Genomic DNA, 21545 nt, shown 5'->3' on the forward strand with positions numbered 1-21545 from the left:
TTGCATTTATAATTAAGTTTTGGGTCAGCAGAATTCTCATTGGGGAATTGGTTTCCATGTGTAATTACAATTTCAGCAGCTTCTATAGAGAACTAGGGGGCGCAGTGGGGCAGCTTTACGGTTGGGTTTAGTGTCCCTTTAACCTCAAGAACCTTTTTACCAAGTCTGCATTTCCTGCCAGACAAATCCAGTTATATATTCTATAATTTATTGTCACTTTACGGGTAATTATCACAACAACAAGGAAATGTTTTGCTACTGAGTAATATCCCCTACATACAGGAGTACGGAAATGCAGGTCTGAGAACATATACAGGTATTTGTAAAAGTTGCGACACCTTAGTCCCATATTGACCAAAAGCCAAAATACTCTATGGGCCCCAACGAGGAAGGAATGAGAAATAGTTGAAGAATTAATAACAATGGCAGTGGGGAAAAAGGAGAGGACCAAAACCTTGACAGAGGGCCGGGGTGATTTGTGTTTGTTTTAGCATTAGGTGTTTGTAATAACTGGAAAGCCCACATTCCTACTTGTACAATAAGATATAAAATGAGAATGAGAAGGAGTCAGTGAGGGCACCGCTGCACTAGAGAGAGCCATGAGCGCACTGTCGCTACTCAGAGCCGCACTCCTATTGAGCCTGGGTGAGTATCTCTGTAGTACATAGGGGATTGGATACAGATATTGGATATATCACTGTAGTACATAGGGCCGGGGATTGGATACGGATATTGGATATATCACTGTAGTACATAGGGCCGGGGATTGGATACGGATATTGGATATATCACTGTAGTATCACTGTAGTACATAGGGCCGGGGATTGGATACGGATATTGGATATATCACTGTAGTACATAGGGCCGGGGATTGGATACGGATATTGGATATATCACTGTAGTACATAGGGCCGGGGATTGGATATGGATATTGGATATATCACTGTAGTACATAGGGCCGGGGATTGGATACGGATATTGGATATATCACTGTAGTACATAGGGCCGGGGATTGGATATGGATATTGGATATATCACTGTAGTACATGGGGCCGGGGATTGGATGTGGATATTGGATATATCTCTGTAGTACATGGGGCCGGGGATTGGATGTGGATATTGGATATATCAATGTAGTACATGGGGCCGGGGATTGGATACGGATATTGGATATATCACTGTAGTACATGGGGCCGGGGATTGGATACGGATATTGGATATATCACTGTAGTACATAGGGCCGGGAATTGGATATGGATATTGGATATATCACTGTAGTACTTAGGGCCGGGGATTGGATACGGATATTGGATATATCACTGTAGTACATGGGGCCGGGGATTGGATACGGATATTGGATATATCACTGTAGTACATGGGGCCGGGGATTGGATACGGATATTGGATATATCACTGTAGTACATGGGGCTGGGGATTGGATATGGATATTGGATATATCACTGTAGTACATGGGGCCGGGGATTGGATATGGATATTGGATATATCACTGTAGTACATAGGGCCGGGGATTGGATATGGATATTGGATATATCACTGTAGTACATAGGGCCGGGGATTGGATATGGATATTGGATATATCACTGTAGTACATAGGGCCGGGGATTGGATATAGATATATCACTGTAGTACATAGGGCCGGGGATTGGATATGGATATTGGATATATCACTGTAGTACATAGGGCCGGGCATTGGATACGGAAATTGGATATATCACTGTAGTACATAGGGCCGGGGATTGGATACGGATATTGGATATATCACTGTAGTACATAGGGGATTGGATACGGATATTGGATATATCTCTGTAGTACATAGGGCCGGGGATTGGATACGGATATTGGATATATCACTGTAGTACATAGGGCCGGGGATTGGATATGGATATATCACTGTAGTACATAGGGCCGGGGATTGGATATGGATATTGGATATATCACTGTAGTACATAGGGCCGGGGATTGGATATGGATATTGGATATATCACTGTAGTACATAGGGCCGGGGATTGGATACGGATATTGGATATATCACTGTAGTACATAGGGCCGAGGATACAAAAAAACCTCATTTTCACTAAAACCAAGAATGCCAAGTAATATAACAGCCTAATATAAAAAACACAAAAAGAACCAGAATAAGAATACAAAAAGCTCAAAATCCTAACTTTTGTAAGAATTTTGTGAGCTTTCAAATGAAAAAAATCACAAAAACCTCTACAATTTGCCCTGGGACAGCTCCCATTGGCTTCTACATGACCTTCCCAGTTTTTAGATGGTAATGTTTTCTATTAGTGTTTTTTGTGGTTTTTATACTTTATAAATAATAAAAAAAAAAAATTCTTGTTTTTGAGCGATTAGTAAAATACATGATTTTTGGCGCTAAAAAGTATGATTTTTGATAATGACAAATCTGGCTATTTATGCCTATATATCAAAGGAAAATGGAAAATCATTCAAATGAAAATGTTTCTTATTGGTTTGACAGATTATAGAATCAATGAATAAACTCATTTCCACGCATGGCAGTCATTTATTAACGCTGGATTTATACGACAAGTTGAAAAAGTTTTTCGGGATTTTTTTTCTGCCGCTTTTTTCGTTCATGCTTTTTTTTTTTTAACTGTAAAGTTGATTAAAAAGGCAATAATGAGATGGGTGGGGCAATATTAGAAAGTTTGTCAACGTTACTGGTGAGTATATTCTGCCCAGAAACTTTGTTCTAAAAATTCTATGGAAAAGAATCATGGATAGAAAGATAAGCAAATGTACAAGCTGTAATACAGTTATTGATATATATAGTAGTGGGTTGGGAATTTCACAACTTACACCCAACCCAACCTGTACCTCCTGAACCTGTGCCGGAGCCGCCCAAGGCTGAGAATGCGCTTGCCTGCCCAACCCACTCACCCTTGTGAAGATCCCAAAAATAAAGCTTGTAAATACTAGAAAGGCTTATTACCTTGTCATGCCTGTATGTATCAACATGTCATCTTTATGTCTAACCTACTGTGTAATATCATCATCTCTGCATCTAAATGTCATCTTTTCCTCCAGGTTTTCTCGGGGTCTCTGAAGCTGTCGCCCGTAAGTAAAACCAGTAAATACGTATGCACTTGATAGCAATATTTACCTCTCCCTTGATATTTTCTGTACTGTTGGTGGCAACTAAATGTAGCATTTCCCATAATGCATTGCATAATCTGTGGTAAAAAAAAGGAAGGTCACAGCAATCACACCAGTAGTGGAGGAAATATCAAAGGGCAGTTACTGCTTCTAACAACAAACACATGTAGAAGTTGTTTCAAAATCATTATGATGTGTAAATACTGTAAAAATTAACTTCAGGACCTGTGCTTTTAAGCTGGACAATAGTAATCCATGCTGAAGTTTTACCAATAGTACTCTACATCTACGTTCCACCAGTAATAAACCATGTTGAGTTTCTACAAGTTCTAATCCACTCTAAGGTTCTAAGTAATAATCCATGCTAAATTTCTACAAATTGTAATCCATGCTGAGGTCTACAAATAGTAATCAGTTCTGAGGTTCTACAAGTAGTAATCAGTTCTAAGGTTCTACAAGTAGGAATAAGTTCTGAGGTTCTACAAGTAGTAATCAGTTCTGAGGCTCGACAGTTTGTAATCCATACAAAGGTTCTACAAGTAGTAATCAGTGCTAAAGGTCCTGCATCTTGTAATCCATACTGAGGTTCTACAAGTAGGAACCAGTTCTGAGGTTCTACAAGTAGGAATAAGTTCTGAGATTCTACAAGCAGTAATCAGTTCTAAAGTTCCACAAGTAGGAATCAGTTCTGAGGTTCGACAGCTTGTAATCCATACTAAGGTTCTAGAAGTAGGAATCAGTTCTGAGGTCCTGCAGCTTGTAAACCATACTAAGGTTCTACAAGTAGCAATCAGTTCTGGGGTCCTGCAGCTTGTAATCCATACTGAGGTTCTACAAGTAGTAATCAGTTCTAAGGTTCTACAAGTAGTAATAAGTTCTGAGGTTCTACAAGTAGTGATCAGTTCTCATGTTCTACAAGTAGTAATCAGTTCTGAGGTTCGACAGTTTGTAATCCATACAAAGGTTCTACAAGTAGTAATCAGTGCTAAAGGCCCTGCAGCTTGTAATCCATACTGAGGTTCTACAAGTAGGAACCAGTTCTTAGGTTCTACAAGTAGGAATAAGTTCTGAGATTCTACAAGTAGTAATCCGTTCTGAGGTTCTACAAATAGGAATCAGTTCTGAGGTTCAACAGCTTGTAATCCATACTGAGGTTCTACAATTAGTAATCAGTTCTAAGGTTCTACAAGTAGTAAAATGTTCTGAGGTTCTACAAGTAGGACTCAGTTCTAAAGGTTCTACAGCTTGTAATCCATACTAAGGTTCTACAAGTAGTAATCAGTTCTGAGGTCCTGCAGCTTGTAATCCATAACAAGGTTCTACAAGTAGTAATCAGTTCTGAGGTTCTACAAGTAGGAATAAGTTCTGAGGTTCTACAAGTAGTAATCACTTATAAGGTTCTACAAGTAGGAACACGTTCTGAGGTTCTACAAGTAGTAAACAGTTCTGAGGTTCTACAACTTGCAATCCATACTAAGGTTCTACAAGTAGGAATCAGTTCTGAGGTTCTACAGCGCGTAATCCATACTGAGGTTCTACAAGTAGGAATCAGTTCTGAGGTTCTACAGCGTGTAATCCATACTGAGGTTCTATAAGTAGAAATCATTTATGAGGTTCTACAGCGTGTAATCCATATTAAAGTTCTACAAGTAGTGATCAGTTCTGCCGTTCTATCTTGTAATCCATTCTGAGCAGCAGATTGGCTCTTTTCCAGCCTGCGTTTATACATAGGCCAAGAAATAGCCTGACATAGTGCTGGGAATCAGCATTCTCATTGGCAGATTCTTTTGCATTTATAATGAAGTTTTTTGATCAGTAGAATTCCTATTGGTAAATCTTTTTGCATCTATAATTATGTATCATGCAACTCCTATAGCACAACTAGGGGGCGCAGTGGTACAGTCCTATAGTTATAGTTCTACATAGTACAGGTTTGAGATCTCTTATCAGGAATCTCAATATTCAGAAATCACCTAATTACAGGAAGGACATCTCTCCAAAAGTCCAATATGAGCATATAAAAAATAATTTACTATAAAAATAGAATTTTGACTTGACCTTGATGGTTACTAAGCTGAACAAATCCATATTGGCGGCAAAGCAATCATATTGGGCAATTTAGTGTATTGTAAGGTATGGTTATCCAGAAAACCCCAAGTCCCAAGCATTCCAGTCTTCAGATACCAGATCCCATATCTTTCTCACCGAGGTTCTACAAACAGTAATGCACAGTCAGTCACTGTCGCAGATCTTTCGGTGGAATCATCACTATGGGTCACAACAGTTAACCCTCTGTTCAAGAAAATGGTCCATTGATCAAAGGTCTCAGCATCTCCCACTTTATTGGCAGAATGTGGAACACGCCAGGTGTCAACCCGCATCATGGGGGGGCAAGATTCCCAGCAAGGTATGTGGCCCTGGCAGGTCAACATTCGAAGCAATGATTTTAGTTTTTGTGGTGGATCCCTCATCACGAGTAAATGGGTCATCTCCGCAAGTCACTGCTTTAACAGGTGAGTGATTATTTAAATCCGTGACCCTATTGTGGGTAACATTCTTGTTTTCAAAAACTCAGCCCCCTTTAGAGCGGCACTTACCTATTTACTAGTCTTTATTTAAATGGCCAATACCCCTTCTTTTTACTCTTTTAATTTGTTTAATGGCAATATCAAGAGGAGTAAGTCTTCCTTCTGATGCTATCCCCTGAAAGCAAAATGGTTTCATCCCTTTTGTAGTTCTTGTAGCGTGGTGGACTGTGTTAATATGTTCACTGCCCTAGAAATCCTATGGGTTCCTCACGACTATAATGAGGTTAGAAGTACATTAGTAGATAACATCTCAAAGCAACAAACCAGGAGGTCTATCATCTGTTCCAGTTCCACCATAATGCCATGCTTTGGGAAGTGTTCTTATATAAACCTAGACCAACTACAATAATAATCACAGTCTCTTGTATAATTCAATTGATGTTCCTTTAGCCCATTTTGTTTCTCAAGAAGGTCTTCTTCTGTTTCAGGACAAATCCACCTTCATTCTACACTGTTTATCTTGGGTCCTACCAGCTAACCGGGGCAAATGGCAATGAGATTCCCATGGCAATCCAAAGATTTATAGTTCATCCTAATTACACTTCACCTGAGTATGGGCATGATATTACCCTTGTGGAACTTAGCAGTGATGTAAATTTCACAAACTACATCCAACCAGTTTGTCTGCCGTCGGCTGGAGTGAATTTTCCAACCGGCCTACAGTGCTGGGTGACTGGCTGGGGAAACATCGCAAGTAATGGTGAGTATCTCTGCATGGGTTTTGGACCAACAAAGAGGGCAAAAAGAAAAGGAATGGACTTTTCAAATATGCCATTCTTGTGGGAATATAGCTTTTTTTTAATGGTAGGTAAGTGGGTTTTTATTAATCATAAAAGAGACAGGAACACAAAAATGCCAGAGACAGGACTTTGCTTTAACTTTATTCCATTAAAGAACATATAAACTGGGTGTTTTTCTTCACAAGGCAACACAAATATATAACAGTCCCTCACAAAAGAGGTTGTAGTCTTCTTGACTTCCTCAACCAGAAACGGGGACACCACAAGGTTCATAGTTCACCATTAGAGATCAATCAGCTTCTCTCTATGTCAGACAGGTTCCAAACTGTCCTCAGTACCAGTACTTTCCCAAACAAGGAAGTCGGGGGGCTCCACAGGTGCCCTGTCTCTTTCTAACACCCGGGGGGGGGAGGTGCTAGACCCACCATATACTGATGGGTTCTACCTCTACCCACTAAAAAGGGGGTTTGGGATCAGGGAATTTTCCTTTACATGCAGTTATTATCATATAATCCTTAAGTGGTTATAAGTATCTTTCCATCCACACCAGTATATCAGCAAGCCCCTCACTCTTCCTACTTCTACATTCTGCTGTTTGGAACACATGTTCTCTTCTGCCTATCATTTCATACCTACAAACAGATCTAGATCCAATACAATAGACATACAGACTGTACAGTATTTGTTTTTATTCCCAGTCAGCCTTCGAGACCCCAATACTCTTCAGCAAGTGGCAGTGCCTCTGATTGGAAACCAGCAGTGTAACTCTATACTTCAAGCTCCATCACCTTTAGGCCCAAGTTCATTTGCAATTTTAAATGACATGTTATGTGCCGGCTACATCGACGGTGGAAAAGACTCCTGTCAGGTTAGTAATCTTGTTTGAAAGAAGGGGAGAACTACAAATAACCCCATGAATTAGATCTAGTGGTTCTGGAGACCTTCATTGAAATTCAAAAACTCAAAGTTGAAAGTCAAAAACTCCATTATGGGAAAGACACTTGGATTCAGAAAAAAATAGTTGCCTTGTGGTGACCATGAACATCTGACATATCGTTGTATGTAAATGTGAGGATTAAGGGCTCGTTATTCAAGGTTTTGTGGTTGAATGTACTCACCATGCCCCTGTTAAAAGCTTCTGTGATGTTTGAAATTGGGCACACTGTATTTGCAGCCTAGACATGACAATATTTTCATGGGAGGTTGGGAATAGAACTGGATTAAACTATGCGTTACAGTTTCTGTAGTTAAGTAAATGTTCTGCCCAGTTTTTATCTGGAATTGACTTGCTAAGGTGTGCCATATGGACACGCTCATGGTTTTATTGCCAGGGTAGAATGCTGATCATGAAGGCAAGGCAGGGCAACAAAGGGAAGGTATGCATCAGCCCCATTCATTGGAAGAAAGGTTCAATTGAAAATAAGAGCTTCTTTAATGAACCAGCATTATATCCAGACACAACCTCAAATGGTCATCATTTAGATGTTTTACCAGCCCACGTATTTTCCTTTTCTTTTCAGGGTGACTCTGGGGGACCTTTGGTTTGTGCTGCAGCCAATCAATGGTATTTGGTTGGGGTAGTGAGTTTTGGAGATGGCTGTGGGCAGCCCAACCGCCCCGGAGTCTATGTCCGAGTGACTGCATATTTGGACTGGATTGAGTCATATATTCCTGAGGCTTCAGCCAATGTTCTAAATGCGTCCTTCACAGGCCCTTTTATTTCTCTGTATAATAATAATATAACTACCACAGCTGTACCAGCACCAAGTAATACAACACAGACCTCAGGGGTAACCGGCAGCACCACTACTACTACTATTTTTGTTCCTGATGCATCTACAACTGTTGTTGCCTCCACCTTCTTATGTGCATGGATAACTCTCCTGTTAGCCTGTTTATGAAGCTCTTGGTCATGATGGCTGCTCATGGATACATGGTTACAACAAATCCCTGTTGACTTGGGAACAAATACATTGAATGGCATTTTTTTTACTAAGGAATGCCTATTGTAATTTACAGTTGAATGCAGAGCATTAATATTTTTCAAAAATATTCTCAGAATTATCAAACACCTTCTAAACCTAGTGAATTTCACATACTGTATCAAACAGATCCCATTAGTACTGATGAGCGAATCTGTCCCATTTCACTTCGCCATAAAATTGGCGAAACAAATTTGTCGTGCAATTTTTTTTTGTCGCTCACATCTTTTTTGTCGTCCGCGTCTATTTTTTTTTTGTCGCCCGCGCTTTTTTTTGACGCAACCGCATCCAATTTGATGCGATTGCTCCATTTTTTTGACACAACCACACTCAACTTGACGTGATTGCGCCCTTTTTTGCTGCGTCCATGCCCAATTTGACACGCAACAAAAAAAAATTTCAGCCCGTCAAACTTTTCCGCAGCAAATTTTCATGGAAGTTTTGCGAAACATTCACTACCCATTAGTTTTCACAGAAAAGTCACCAAACCTACTGAGGAAGAAGTTAGCCCACAAGTCGAAGGATCTTTTTAGAAAATATGCATGTATAACAATAATGCTGCTCTGAGTAGGGTTTGTTGTAGAGAGGACCCTAATGTTACATCCTATGTTTCTTATAGTTTGTGATACAGTCTTACCCTTTACTGAGAAAGGAAAGTTGCAGGTTATGGGCCCAAATGGATTTCCTCTGGAAGGACTATGTCCCCAGGATCAGAGGAGGATTCCAAGACCACAAAACATTTCCTATGAGATACTCTATACTAGTTGGTTCACAGGACACTTAACTGTTAGAAAATATTCCTTACTAGTACCTTGAACATGAGAATATTTCCTCTTGAAGACTTGCAAAGAAGTAGGTACACTTAGAAACAGGTTATCAACAAAAATGCACAGGTGGAGGTTCTACACATTATATTGCGAGCAGTAAAGGTCTGTGCCCCATTAGCTCTCCATCTTCATTTTTCCATCTCCATCTTTCATTTCATAGAACGTGTTGTGGGCTGCTCTCAGTTTCCTGAGGTTATATGTAAAGACCGGGGGGCCATACAAGCCCTTGCCCTAGCCCTTTTGATTGGGGGAGGGAAGAACCACTTGTATTGTCAGTCATCATGTAGACCTTAACTATGTTATTCATATCTTTTTGTTATTTTCTCAATAAAATATCACAAAAGGCCCTTCCTCTACCTGATCTTCCTTATTTGATAAAACTAAAGAAAGATTTACCATTTGTTTTTAAATTGAAACCAAAGTCTTCATGCTGATGAAGGAATCTGCAAGAAGATCTATGTGTGATATTTTAGGGCAGGGCTGAAGTTATGCAACAAAAATATAAATGCAAATGGTAACTTAAATGGAACGGTATTGGGTGTATTGCTGTAGCAAAGAAGCCACCAGGTACATCCATTAATAAAACGTGGTTTACACCCAAGGGGCAAAAGCTTAATGTGGCCTTCTTTAAATTCTTAGCATGTCCACACCTTCTTTAGTAAGAACACACCTTAGAAATAAAATGAAGTACAATAAAATATGTCTATGAAGATTCTCATTCATCCAGGTCATGAGATACAGTATCTAGTAGAAGTCTAAAGCAAGTCTAAAACAACTGGACTTTTCTGAGTTTACTGAAGAAGCCACTGGGATGAGAAATCAGAAAAGTTGTTTTTTAGAACTAATTCTAATAGATACAATAAAATATAATTAACATAATGCAGAACGACATGCCGGCCGGGGATTCCAAACCTATGGACAACCCATATTACCACCCCACTCCACTAATCAAATGTCCTGATGAAGGACTTGACAACTGGATGAAGACAGCTGAAGTCCACTAAAGAGTTTCCTAAATAGGATGATGAAAAAGCAGAACTATATACAGTATCTAGTAGAATTAAGTCTAAAACAACTGGACTTTTCTGACATCCGAGTGGCTTCTTCAGTTCAAATGACTATTAGGGAATTCCCTGGCATTTAAACCCTTGAGGGTAGTACAGTCACAGACATCCAATCACAATGGTTCCATTGAACGTCGGTTTCAGCCACCACCTAACTGAATAAGTTCAATGGAACCATTGTGATTGGATGTCTGTGACTGTACTACCCTCAAGGGTTTAAATGCCGGGGAATTCCCTACCAGCCATTTGAACTGAAGAAGACACTTGGATGAGTGGTGAAAAAACTCAGAAAAGTCCAGTTGTTTTAGAATTAATTCTACTACATACTGTATATCATGGCCTGGATGAATGAGAATCTTCATAGACAGAACTAAATACATCCAGAAGAATTTGCTCCTCATGGTGGCCTGAAGTGGCCAAGGTTTTCCTCCTTATTTGTAGATATTGCTCTTAATTCAGATAGTCCATGTTTCCCATTTCATGACCTCAGTCGCCTGAAATTACATCATTATTTGAAGAGGAGCTGTCTAACGAGCTGATACTGCTCCTCACTAGCAGACAGGTCCCTCCCATTCCACTTTAGCATTCCAAAAAGAACAGTAGGTGTAACTGTATGTCAATAAATAGATAATTGGGGGGGGCTATTAATAGCAGCTCCAAATAAAGGAGAGATGTTAGGCAATAAAAATATGCAGATCACAAATACAACCTGTTTCTCCTTCCCTTTCCCATGAACCACAAAAAAAGAAATACTTTTTACCTTTTTCTTTTTCCAAAAATTTTCCTTGGGTCTATGAAGCCATCGCTTTCTCCCCCAGGAAGAGTTGTATTAAAAGTTGTGTTTGTGTGTCTTCTCCTTGAGATCTGATCTATTCATAGACAAACCCACCTTATGCACTAACTGTTTCCCATCTTACAGCTCGCAGGCCATGGCTTTTTTCAGTCTGAAGTCTAAAAATAAATATGGTGGAAGGAGAATGGGTTCATTCAGACGGGAAAGACTAGGTGTGTTTGATATCTAATTATCTTGGTAGAAATTATGAAACTGGTCTGATGACCCTCCCACAAGATAAAGTAGATATATAGCCGGTCTCTGCAGTCAGTGGCCTCAGAAAAGGAAAGAATCATGGACTGGTCCCATTTATTGAGAGCTCTGCTCCTACTGAACTTGGGTAAGTGTCTCTATTTCTGATAAAGGGCATAGAGCTGCGCCGTGGTGACCGGAAACAGCCAGTTTGGGTTATGTTTTGGATAAAAAACAGTTATAAAACAGGATTTTTTTCTAAAACATTAATATGTATCCATAATAAAATGGGAGACATTGAGGTCATGAATGGGGGGATGCAGAAGTAGAGAGCAGACAAAGTAGAACAAGTAGATGATCATCTACTGAAAACTGATATCTTAGAGCAGGTACAGGTAAAGGACCCGTTATCCAGAATGCTCGGGACCAAGGGTATTCCGGATAAGGGGTCTTTCCGAAATTTGGATCTTCATACCTTAAGTCTACTAAAAAATCAATAAAACATTAATCAAAGCCAATAGGATAATTTTGCATCCAATAAGGGGTAATTATAGCTTAGTTGGGATCAAGTACAGGTACTGTTTTATTATTACAGAGAAAAGGGAATCATTTAACCATTAAATAAACCCAATAGGGCTGTTCTGCCCCCAATAAGGGGTAATTATATCTTAGTTGGGATCAAGTACAGGTACTGTTTTATTATTACAGAGAAAAGGGAATCATTTAACCATTAAATAAACCCAATAGGGCTGTTCTGCCCCCAATAAGGGGTAATTATATCTTAGTTGGGATCAAGTACAGGTACTGTTTTATTATTACAGAGAAAAGGGAATCATTTAACCATGAAATAAACCCAATAGGGCTGTTCTGCCCCCAATAAGGGGTAATTATATCTTAGTTGGGAACAAGTACAGGTACTGTTTTATTATTACAGAGAAAATGGAATCATTTAACCATTAAATAAACCCAATAAGATTGTTCTGCCCCCAATAAGGGGTAATTAAATCTTATTTGGGATCAAGTACAGGTACTGTTTTATTATTACAGAGAAAAGGGAATCATTTAACCATGAAATAAACCCAATAGGGCTGTTCTGCCCCAATAAGGGGTAATTATATCTTAGTTGGGATCAAGTACAGGTACTGTTTTATTATTACAGAGAAAAGGGAATCATTTATACATGAAATAAACCCAATAGGGCTGTTCTGCCCCAATAAGGGGTAATTATATCTTAGTTGGGATCAAGTACAGGTACTGTTTTATTATTACAGAGAAAAGGGAATCATTTATACATGAAATAAACCCAATAGGGCTGTTCTGCCCCCAATAAGGGGTAATTATATCTTAGTTGGGATCAAGTACAGGTACTGTTGTATTATTACAGAGAAAAAGGAATCATTTAACCATTAAATAAACCCAATAGGGCTGTTCTGCCCCAATAAGGGGTAATTATATCTTAGTTGGGATCAAGTACAGGTACTGTTTTATTATTACAGAGAAAAGGGAATCATTTAACCATGAAATAAACCCAATAGGGCTGTTCTGCCCCAATAAGGGGTAATTATATCTTAGTTGGGATCAAGTACAGGTACTTTTTTATTATTACAGAGAAAAAGGAAAGCAATTTAAAAAATCTGAATTATTTGATTAAAATGGAGTCTATGGGAGACAGGCTTTCCGTAATTTGGAGCTTTCTGGATATTGGGTTTCCGGATAAGGGATCCCTTACCTTATTATATAATAATAATTATCATTATTCCTTATAATATAACTTAGATGCCAAAAATCTCTAAAAAGATTGACCCTAATGCAGACCCCCACTCCTTAAAAAGTCCCCTATGCACAAAATCTACTAACGCCCTGTTAAATATTAGAACAATTCCATTCTTTTGAAATCTTATGCAGAGTTAATTAACATAACTTACAAAGAATTGTCCTATTATTGACCAGCGAGGGTCAATTTGCCAACTGGGGTCAATAGCCCCCCAATATGGTTGCAACCCCTTGAAACCCAACTCACCCCACGTACATTTGCACCTGCTCCAATGGGGGTCAGACACATTGGTGTATGGGAAGTTCATTTCTCTTACTTACATGCCTTTGGTTATTTGTTCCCCTGGAGTATTGGGGTTCTTGGCTCACCTCATGGCAGAAAGATATGGACAGGGCAACCAAATATTACTTGGAAAACCAATAATTTATTGAGCATTCTGGATAATAGGTTTCAAGATAAAGAATTCCATACCTGAAGACCAAATTAGATTTGCTGCTTTTGTTTTGATGCCTCTTTTCTTATTGTAGGGGTCTATGTCCTTGCTGGCTATGATAACTCTGATTATGATCAAGACAATGATGATGAAATTGATGATAATGATGATGATAACAAGCCAAGTGAGTACAGAATCCATCACATCTATTGATCTATATTGTACATGCTCCCATACTGCTGGTTTCCAGGGGGGGCATTAATGCAAAAGATGGAGGGAGGGAGCCAATAAGGCAAAAATTTGGGGTGTCTGCTTCCATAATTTCTACATCTTACAGGAAATCCAGTATGCATCTTGTGAACATCAATTTAAGAGATACAAGTGCTAAACATATAGCAGTGGGGGGCAGTGTCATGATTCCTGTAGTATTAGCAATAAGTGAGATGGTCTTTAACGAGATTGGGACATTTGGGTTGACTTTCTTAAATGTAAAAGCCTTTGATATAGTTTTAGGTTTCCCTGATACTTTTTGAAGTTTTATAAAAAGGCATTTCCAGGTGATCCAGGGACTGGTCCGATTGCCATCTTGGAGTCAAGAAGGATTTTTTTTCCCCTCTGCGGCTTCAGATGGGGTTTTTTGCCTTCCTCAGGATCAACTAACAGTTAGGCAGGTTATATATAGGCATTATGGTTGAACGTGATGGACGTACGTCTTTTTTCAACTTCATATGTTACTATGTATTCCATCTGCAAAGTTTTTCGCAAAACTGCAGCAAAAAGGCACCACAAAAAATTTTTTTTCCGCAAAATAAAAAAGTTATCAAGACAAAAAAGTAGCCAAGGAAAATGTGGGAGAGGCAAAAAAAGTTGCAGCAAAAAATTTGAGCAAGAAAAAACGCCTGATGTCGCTGAGACAAAAAGTCAAAAAGAGTAAGAAGAAGTCATGTGTCCAATTTTGCCGTTTGGTGAATTTTTAGGCAAAGCTGGACAGATTCGCTCTTCATTGACTTCTACCCAAGTAGTAAATGTTCTAAAATCCAATTAAAGTGTCCAACTGAATCAGCCGCTTTATGTACGGCGCTAATACTGCTCTTATACCCATGTGTGCAGCCTGTGGAACGCCGGTGAAGATCGACAACCGCATTGTGGGAGGGCAGGATGCAATGAAGGGGAAGAATCCCTGGCAAGTGATTGTGTGGATTCCTGGTAGTGGCTACTGTGGTGGAGCCCTCATTAGTAGCAACTTAGTTGTGACTGTAGCTCATTGTATAGATGGGTAAGTTTTTGTGTGGGGAGTCACTGATTGTGTATATCAGTGCAACATTGGCATTGCATTACTGTACTGATTATATTTGTTCATAATCGCGGCCTTTTTTCATTTTTTTAAAAATAAATTAGCTTCAATGCCTCCTCTGTCGTTGTTATCCTTGGAGCCTACAAAATAACTGGAAACCCCAATGAGGAGAATTCTGTTCCGGTACAACAGATCATTATCCACCCTAGTTACAATGAATCGGATAATTCTGCAGATATTGCCCTTCTACAGCTCTCCCAGAACGTACCCATCACGAGATACATCCAACCAGTCTGTGTGCCTTCAGCTTCCACCGTATTTCCTCCTGGTCAGAACTGTGTCGTGACTGGATGGGGAGACATTGAGCTCAGTGGTGGGTATCCCTAACATTTCTGTACCAGCATTATGTATTATCATAATTTACTATTGCAAATATACAGAGCTGTATAGGCATTATTTTGGCCCCATACATTCCACCCTATATTGATTTCACCATTTTTGCCCTCCAAAGGTTTTTGGGCATTCTCAGTTCCAAAGTGACCCAAAATGCAGACAATCATTTCCCAAGATCTCTTCATCTCCTCTCTAGGTTATGTGGACTTTATTGACACTGTAATTTCATATATCACTAGGTTTTTATTTCTAGTCATACATAGTAACATAATAACATAGTAAGTTAGGTTGAAAAAAGAGGTACGTCCATCACATTTAACCATAATGCCTATATATAACCTGCCTAACGGCTAGTTGATCCAGATGGCAATCGGACCAGGGGCAACTTGTTCTAAGAGCTATCTCCCATAACCCTGTATTCCCTCATTTGCTAAATACCCATCCAGCCCCTTCTTAAAGCTATATAATGTATCAGCCAGTACAACTGGTTCGGGGAGGGAATCCCACAACTTCACAGCTCTCACAGTAACAAATCCTTTCTTCTAAACGGAGTGGGTGCCCTCGTGTCTGTTGGAAGGCCCTACTGGTAAATAAAGCATTAGAGAGGTTATTATATGATCCCCTTATATATTTGTACATAGTTATCATGTTACCTCTTAAGCGCCTCTTCTCCAGTGTAAACAGACCCAACCTGGCTAGTCTTTCCCTGTAACTGAGACTTTCAATACCCTTTACCAGCTTAGTTGCCCTTCTCTGGACCCTCTCTAACTCAATCATGTCCCGTTTGAGAACTGGAGACCAAAACTGAACAGCATATTCTAGATGGGGCCTTACCACCATTGGCAGTAAGTTCTACCATGCATCAAACTGCTTGGACTTTTTAGGGTTGAATATTTGGGTCATAACCTTTGCACCAGGTCTAATAACCAATCCACTCAACAAGTAGCATGTACAGGTTACCAGTTAGAAAGCAAATATATGATTGGTTACAAGACCTTGAACAAAGCTTATGACATCATATTGCTCTTATCTTTCCCACATAGTGTCATGGCACCATGGAAAAAATATATAGGACTGTGTACATGTAGTTGGGTGGTACTGTATATCGGTGTAGCTTCGAGAAACTGCCTCTCTTGTCTTAATACTTGTCTTCAGTATGTAAGCTAATAATTGGTTGGAACCTGTGTTGATAATAATTTCCATTTTTCTTTTAATCTGTCTCTAATATGGCTTCATCTTCTCATAGTAATCCCGCAACGGCCCGTTGTTCTACAGGAGACGCAAGTGCGTTTGATGAGCACAGAGCAGTGCAAGAGTTACTATGACAACAAGGGAGTTGGGTCTTTCATTAAGGATGACATGATCTGTGCAGTGGATATCCTAGGCCAAAGAGGACCATGTCTGGTGGGTGATGTTAGCTGTCCGCAAGCAACAGGCGTAAAAGTATTAAACAGGATTCAATGAGGTCACAGTTTAGGCCACAGTCACACCCTGACACTCCATGAATATTGGGACCAATTTGGGAGGTATATTCAGAAATTAAATGTATTTCTATAAAATCTTAAAGATGAAAAGGGAGACCAAATTCTCACCTCATTCACAACAGCAAACCCTCTGTAGATGCCACCTAGAGGAACACACTGGATGACAAGTTTAGACATGTAATCTATATAAAATGCATTACCAATTCTACAAATACAAATGTATTCTTCCCCCTTTCTATAGAGAAAATGTTTCAAGCCCCCCTTTAAGGATCCAACATTAAGTCAGGACTCACTTTCGCTTAAAACTTGGTTGCATATACTGTATATAAAATACTGTTGTGTCAGTTATTTAGCAATATTTCCAAGTGTTTTCACTACAGTTCTCCTAACTGGGCTTCATCCTCAGCAAATGGACAATTTTTTCCAAATCTCACCCTAACAGCATTTAGCCTGCCCCCCCCCCTCCCCCTCCATAAAACTACTCCAGGAACATCAATTTGGGAACCTGTTGGTGTCTACATGCATTTCCATTTCATCTCAACTTTTCATAAACATAAAATACAACTAAGTACTATGGTTCTGCAGGGCTTGGAGATGCTCCTGTGTCAAAGGTCAAATATTTATGAATGCAATTCTGCCTGTTCAGACTCTACAGACTTTATGAGCACTGTTGTAGCTTACCCCCTCTGAAGGAGGTGGTTACACTGGCCTATCATAAGGGTAGGGAAGGAGGTTAGGGGAAGAGTACTCTCCTCCTTCCCTACCCTTATGATAGATCAGTGTAACCACCTCCTTCAGAGGGGGTAAGCTACAACAATACTTCCCTCTGAAGGAGGTGGTTACACTGGCCTAGCTTAAGGGTAGGGAAGGAGGTTAGGTGAAGATTATTTCTAGAGTTTATGGGAAGAGTATTTCCAGAGGGCCAAGAAGGCAGAAACCATCCCAAAAACTGTCCCTCTAGAAATACTCTTTTCCTAACCTCCTTCAGAGGGGGTAAGCTAAACAATACTCTCCTCTGAAGGAGGTGGTTACGCTGGCCTATCATAAGGTTAGGGAAGGAGGTTAGGGGAAGAGTATTTTTAGAGGTTAGTTGAAGAGTATTTCCAGAGGACCAGTTTTTGGGAAGGTTTCTGACTTCTTGGCCTTCTGGAAATACTCTTCCCCTAACCTCTAGAAATAATCTTCACCTAACCTCCTTCCCTACCCTTATGATAGACCAGTGTAACCACCTCCTTCAGAGGGGGTAAGCTACAACAATACTCCCCTCTGAAGGAGGTGGTTACACTGGCCTAGCATAAGAGTAGGGAAGGAGGTTAGGGGAAGAGTATTGCTAGAGGTTAGTGAAGAGTATTTCCAGAGGGACAGTTTTTGGGAAGGTTTCTGCCTTCTTGGCCCTCTGGAAATAATCTTCCCCTAACCTCTAGAAATAATCTTTATCTAACCTCCTCCCCTACATTTAAGATAGGGCAGTGTAACCAGGACTCTGCAGGGCATCCTACTAGTGATATTGGGGCTGAAAAACTGATGACAACAACATAGAATGCATGAGAAAAGAGAGTGAAAACCCCTACATTTATCACTTGTGCCTAATGTCAATGCACCCACTTATGACTTATGCAAAAGGTTCCGCACACAGGCCACCAAGGGGCAATTAAGACTTAATTATGTAGGTTTTTTGAGTCTTGTAAGTTACATTTATACTTTTTTACAATGAAGAAGGTGGAATAAAAACAATTTGTAATTTTTCTCATGTTTTGATTTCCTGGTAAATCCTTTATAAATGGATTGCCATATATGACAAATTGATCAATGACATTTGTCTCTGTCTAATAGGGTGATGGTGGCGGACCACTGGTTACCTACCAGAATAAACAGTGGAACTTGGTTGGAGTCGCGAGTTTTGGATTTGGTTGTGGAAATGAAAACCCCGCAGTGTATACGTCTGTGCGCGCCTACATAGACTGGATTCAGCAATATATGTACCCTATTGATGATTAGAACTTCTTGCCTTTTGTTGAGCCTCTGTATTGGTGAGTTCCATGGATTTATTCTCATTCTATTTGTGTTCAGTTTATTTTTGTACTGTCATATTCCATATATTCACATAGTACTGTAGGTAAGGTTAGAAAGTGGTATAGTCTATAACAGGGATCCCCAACCTTTCTTACTTGTGAGCCACAGTCAAATGTAAAAAGACTTGGAGAGCAACACAAGCACCATAAAAGAGGAACCAAATAAGGGCTGTGATTGGCTATTAGGGGCCTCTATGCACCCTATCAGCTTAAAGGGGCTTTATTTGGTAGGAAATCTTGTTTTTATCCAACCTAAACTTGCCCCCAAGTCAGGAATTCAAAAATAACTACCTGGTTTGGGGGCACTGAGAGCAACATCCAAGGTGTTGGGGAGCAACATGTTGCCCCCAAGCCACTGGTTGGGGATCATTGGTCTATAACATCCAACCATCTTCTCAGCTTCTAGTTGATCCAGCAAATACAAATTCCAATTTCTCTCCAGTCCTTAGACCAGTCCTTGGACTGAACTTGTACCTTGACTTTGATGTTGGTTCTTGGGATTCTGGCCACCGGATATAGGTTGGACATACGTTTTTTAAGGGGACACTGTACTGTACTTTTATCATTGTCTCCAAAGATCTAATTTTAAGAACATACAGGGAAGTTGTATTGTAATGTCCAGCTAAAGTTTCATCTCCCACTCTTTTTTCTTTTTTTACAGGGTGATGTTGCAGAACTCCTTCTTCATTTTGATCGTGAGCGCTGCTTCTTGGCTGGGATGGTTGGCTTTGGGGAGCCAGGCTGCTGAATTGTAGACTTCCCAACTGTACATGAAGCATTGCTTGAAAAATATCTACTAGTGTCTCAGTAAATGTGTTTCATGCTTGGGCTAAGTAGCAGTAGTAGTGCAAAAGATTGCAGAAACCTTCCCAGAAACGGGATCTTTTGGTCCTCCTAGCATGCAAGAGAATTCTCTATGGGGAATGCTTCCTACAAGCGCAACATCTTGTTGTTATGTGCAGCTTTTGCTTCTCAATATAACTTTATAATCAGACTTGAGAAAAGCAGATATAGAGCAGTTTATAGCTAAGAAATGTTTGTTCAATGGTCCCACCATGGATCTATTGAACCAAGAGGAGAAAGTCAATTGTATAGAGAATAGGGTTCATTGTAGGACCTTCTTGGAACACTTCAGACTTTGGATTGGAGAACTTATAAAAAAAATATTTGTAGTGTTACTTTGGGAATCCTTCTGATAATGTTGGACTGTAGACCCCATCGTGATTACTATATGATAATATGCTGGAGAATGCTGGGAGTTGTAGCCATTTGGGTGGAGCAATGCTTCTATGGGATGTTTATGTCCTCTTTTGTGTATTTTTAGTGTAGTCGTATATACATTCAAATATTCACTCTTCTCATAGATGTTAAGATTATGCCTTGATGTTGTGAGGGATTCTGTCCTATAGATACAGAGTAAATAAGCTCTTTTTCAATAAATGTAGTTGTTTTTCTTGTGTGTACTAACAAATCCATCAAGAGCATGCTGAATATCCATTATATTTTAATGCTTCAATGATAAGAGAGTATAACAACACAGGGATCATTTCTCATTGGATTACCTTAGGTCACATGACCCACAAGCAAAATGGATGCTCACCTGCACAAACTGTTGAACTTCAGAATCTGAAATGTAAAAACAAGACCCACAAAAATGCAAGGATCTGTTCTACAGTGTTTCTTCCCACACTCCAATAACTTATTTCCAGGTTTAGGGTCGGACTAGGGGGTGCAGGGCCCACTTGGGCTACTGCCCCAGGAGCGTCGCACCCTACAAGGTGCCCTCGCCAGCCACGTCCCCTGCCGCGCCCCACTAAACCCCGGAGGTGCCCCCTCCTGAAGTCCTCCTATGATGAATTTCACCTATGTATGCTCAGGGGAGGACTTCAGGAGGGGGCCCCCTAGGGGGTTTAGGGGGGCGTGGCAGGGGAAGGAGCATGGCAGAGGACGCAGCTAGTGGGGACATGTCGTGGGGTGCGAGGCCCTGCACCCCCCTGGCAGCTGGGGGAGTGGCAACATGCATCGGGTCTGGGCTCCTGGTTTTTTCCCGATGTCATGACGGCCCAGTTCGACCCTGTGCAGGTTAATTCACTCATGAAAATTTTGTGTGTGAATATAATAGAGATCTTAGATTGTAAGCTCCGATTGTAAGCTCCACTGTGGCAGGGCCTGATGGGAACAATGAGCAATCTTTTGGTGCCATACACATAAGGTATAATAACATTTTAAATAGTGGCCCCTTCTTGGATGTAATAGAACTGACTCATGAGTTTCTTCATTTTAATATTGTAAAAAAAAGATACGGAGTCCATATATATATATATATATATATATCCAAGCAGGACACCTAGAGATTCCATAGCCACATCCTACCAGGACCCCAGCTAAAGGTTACAAATGTACCAGGAAAATTGCCTCCTCTGGGTTATTTCATCTTTTCCAACTACTGTATATTGTCTTTGGGGAACTTGTATGAGGATCCCTTCATTTGGGTTACAGATTAGTGGCTGTAGGGCCATTTGTGTAATAAGCCAATAGAAAAGGTCTGAACCTATGGGCAGTAGAATAACAGGAAATAGTCAAAAACAGAAAGTGATCCTTTTAATAAAGAGGGGTGACTGTAAAGATAGAAGTGAACATTTTAGGCACAGACTTATTCGCTACTGGGTGAGTCTCTTTCCTAGTTTTTGTTGATTTGAGGACAGGTTATTGTGTACAACCATCCA

General features: G+C 40.0%; 2 protein-coding genes across 3 annotated transcripts; both read left to right on the forward strand.

The window, feature by feature from the left end:
* The first annotated feature begins 563 nt into the window (after positions 1-563).
* Positions 564-8669, forward strand: prss8l100494289 (serine protease 27-like 100494289 [provisional]). Of its 2 annotated transcripts, XM_031893519.1 has the most exons (7): positions 572-645; positions 2507-2711; positions 3076-3105; positions 5495-5657; positions 6161-6432; positions 7171-7340; positions 7993-8669. In XM_031893519.1, the coding sequence occupies exons 4-7, from the start codon at positions 5527-5529 to the stop codon at positions 8371-8373; spliced, it is 954 nt and encodes a 317-aa protein (XP_031749379.1). In that variant the 5' UTR covers positions 572-645; positions 2507-2711; positions 3076-3105; positions 5495-5526; the 3' UTR covers positions 8374-8669. The 2 variants fall into 2 exon arrangements, with proteins under 2 accessions (XP_002939739.1, XP_031749379.1); XM_002939693.5 differs by lacking the exon at positions 2507-2711 and having other exon boundaries at positions 564-645.
* A 2746-nt stretch (positions 8670-11415) lies between these two features.
* Positions 11416-20272, forward strand: tpsg1 (tryptase gamma 1). Its single transcript, XM_012970764.2, has 7 exons — positions 11416-11517; positions 13671-13760; positions 14687-14852; positions 14975-15243; positions 16510-16667; positions 18581-18777; positions 19481-20272. The coding sequence occupies exons 1-6, from the start codon at positions 11472-11474 to the stop codon at positions 18743-18745; spliced, it is 894 nt and encodes a 297-aa protein (XP_012826218.1). The 5' UTR covers positions 11416-11471; the 3' UTR covers positions 18746-18777; positions 19481-20272.
* The last annotated feature ends 1273 nt before the right edge of the window (positions 20273-21545 follow it).

The sequence above is a fragment of the Xenopus tropicalis genome, chromosome 9 (genome assembly GCF_000004195.4).
Source record: "Xenopus tropicalis strain Nigerian chromosome 9, UCB_Xtro_10.0, whole genome shotgun sequence".
Lineage (NCBI taxonomy): Eukaryota > Metazoa > Chordata > Amphibia > Anura > Pipidae > Xenopus > Xenopus tropicalis.

Coding starts and splice junctions, on each gene's coding strand:
- prss8l100494289 (XM_002939693.5), top strand. CDS start 600: ATGAGCGCACTGTCGCTACTCAGAGCCGCACTCCTATTGAGCCTGG. Junction 5,658..6,160: donor GCAAGTCACTGCTTTAACAG/GTGAGTGATTAT, acceptor CTTCTGTTTCAG/GACAAATCCACCTTCATTCT. Junction 7,341..7,992: donor GTGGAAAAGACTCCTGTCAG/GTTAGTAATCTT, acceptor TTTTCTTTTCAG/GGTGACTCTGGGGGACCTTT.
- tpsg1 (XM_012970764.2), top strand. CDS start 11,472: ATGGACTGGTCCCATTTATTGAGAGCTCTGCTCCTACTGAACTTGG. Junction 13,761..14,686: donor TGATGATGATAACAAGCCAA/GTGAGTACAGAA, acceptor CCATGTGTGCAG/CCTGTGGAACGCCGGTGAAG. Junction 15,244..16,509: donor GGGAGACATTGAGCTCAGTG/GTGGGTATCCCT, acceptor ATCTTCTCATAG/TAATCCCGCAACGGCCCGTT.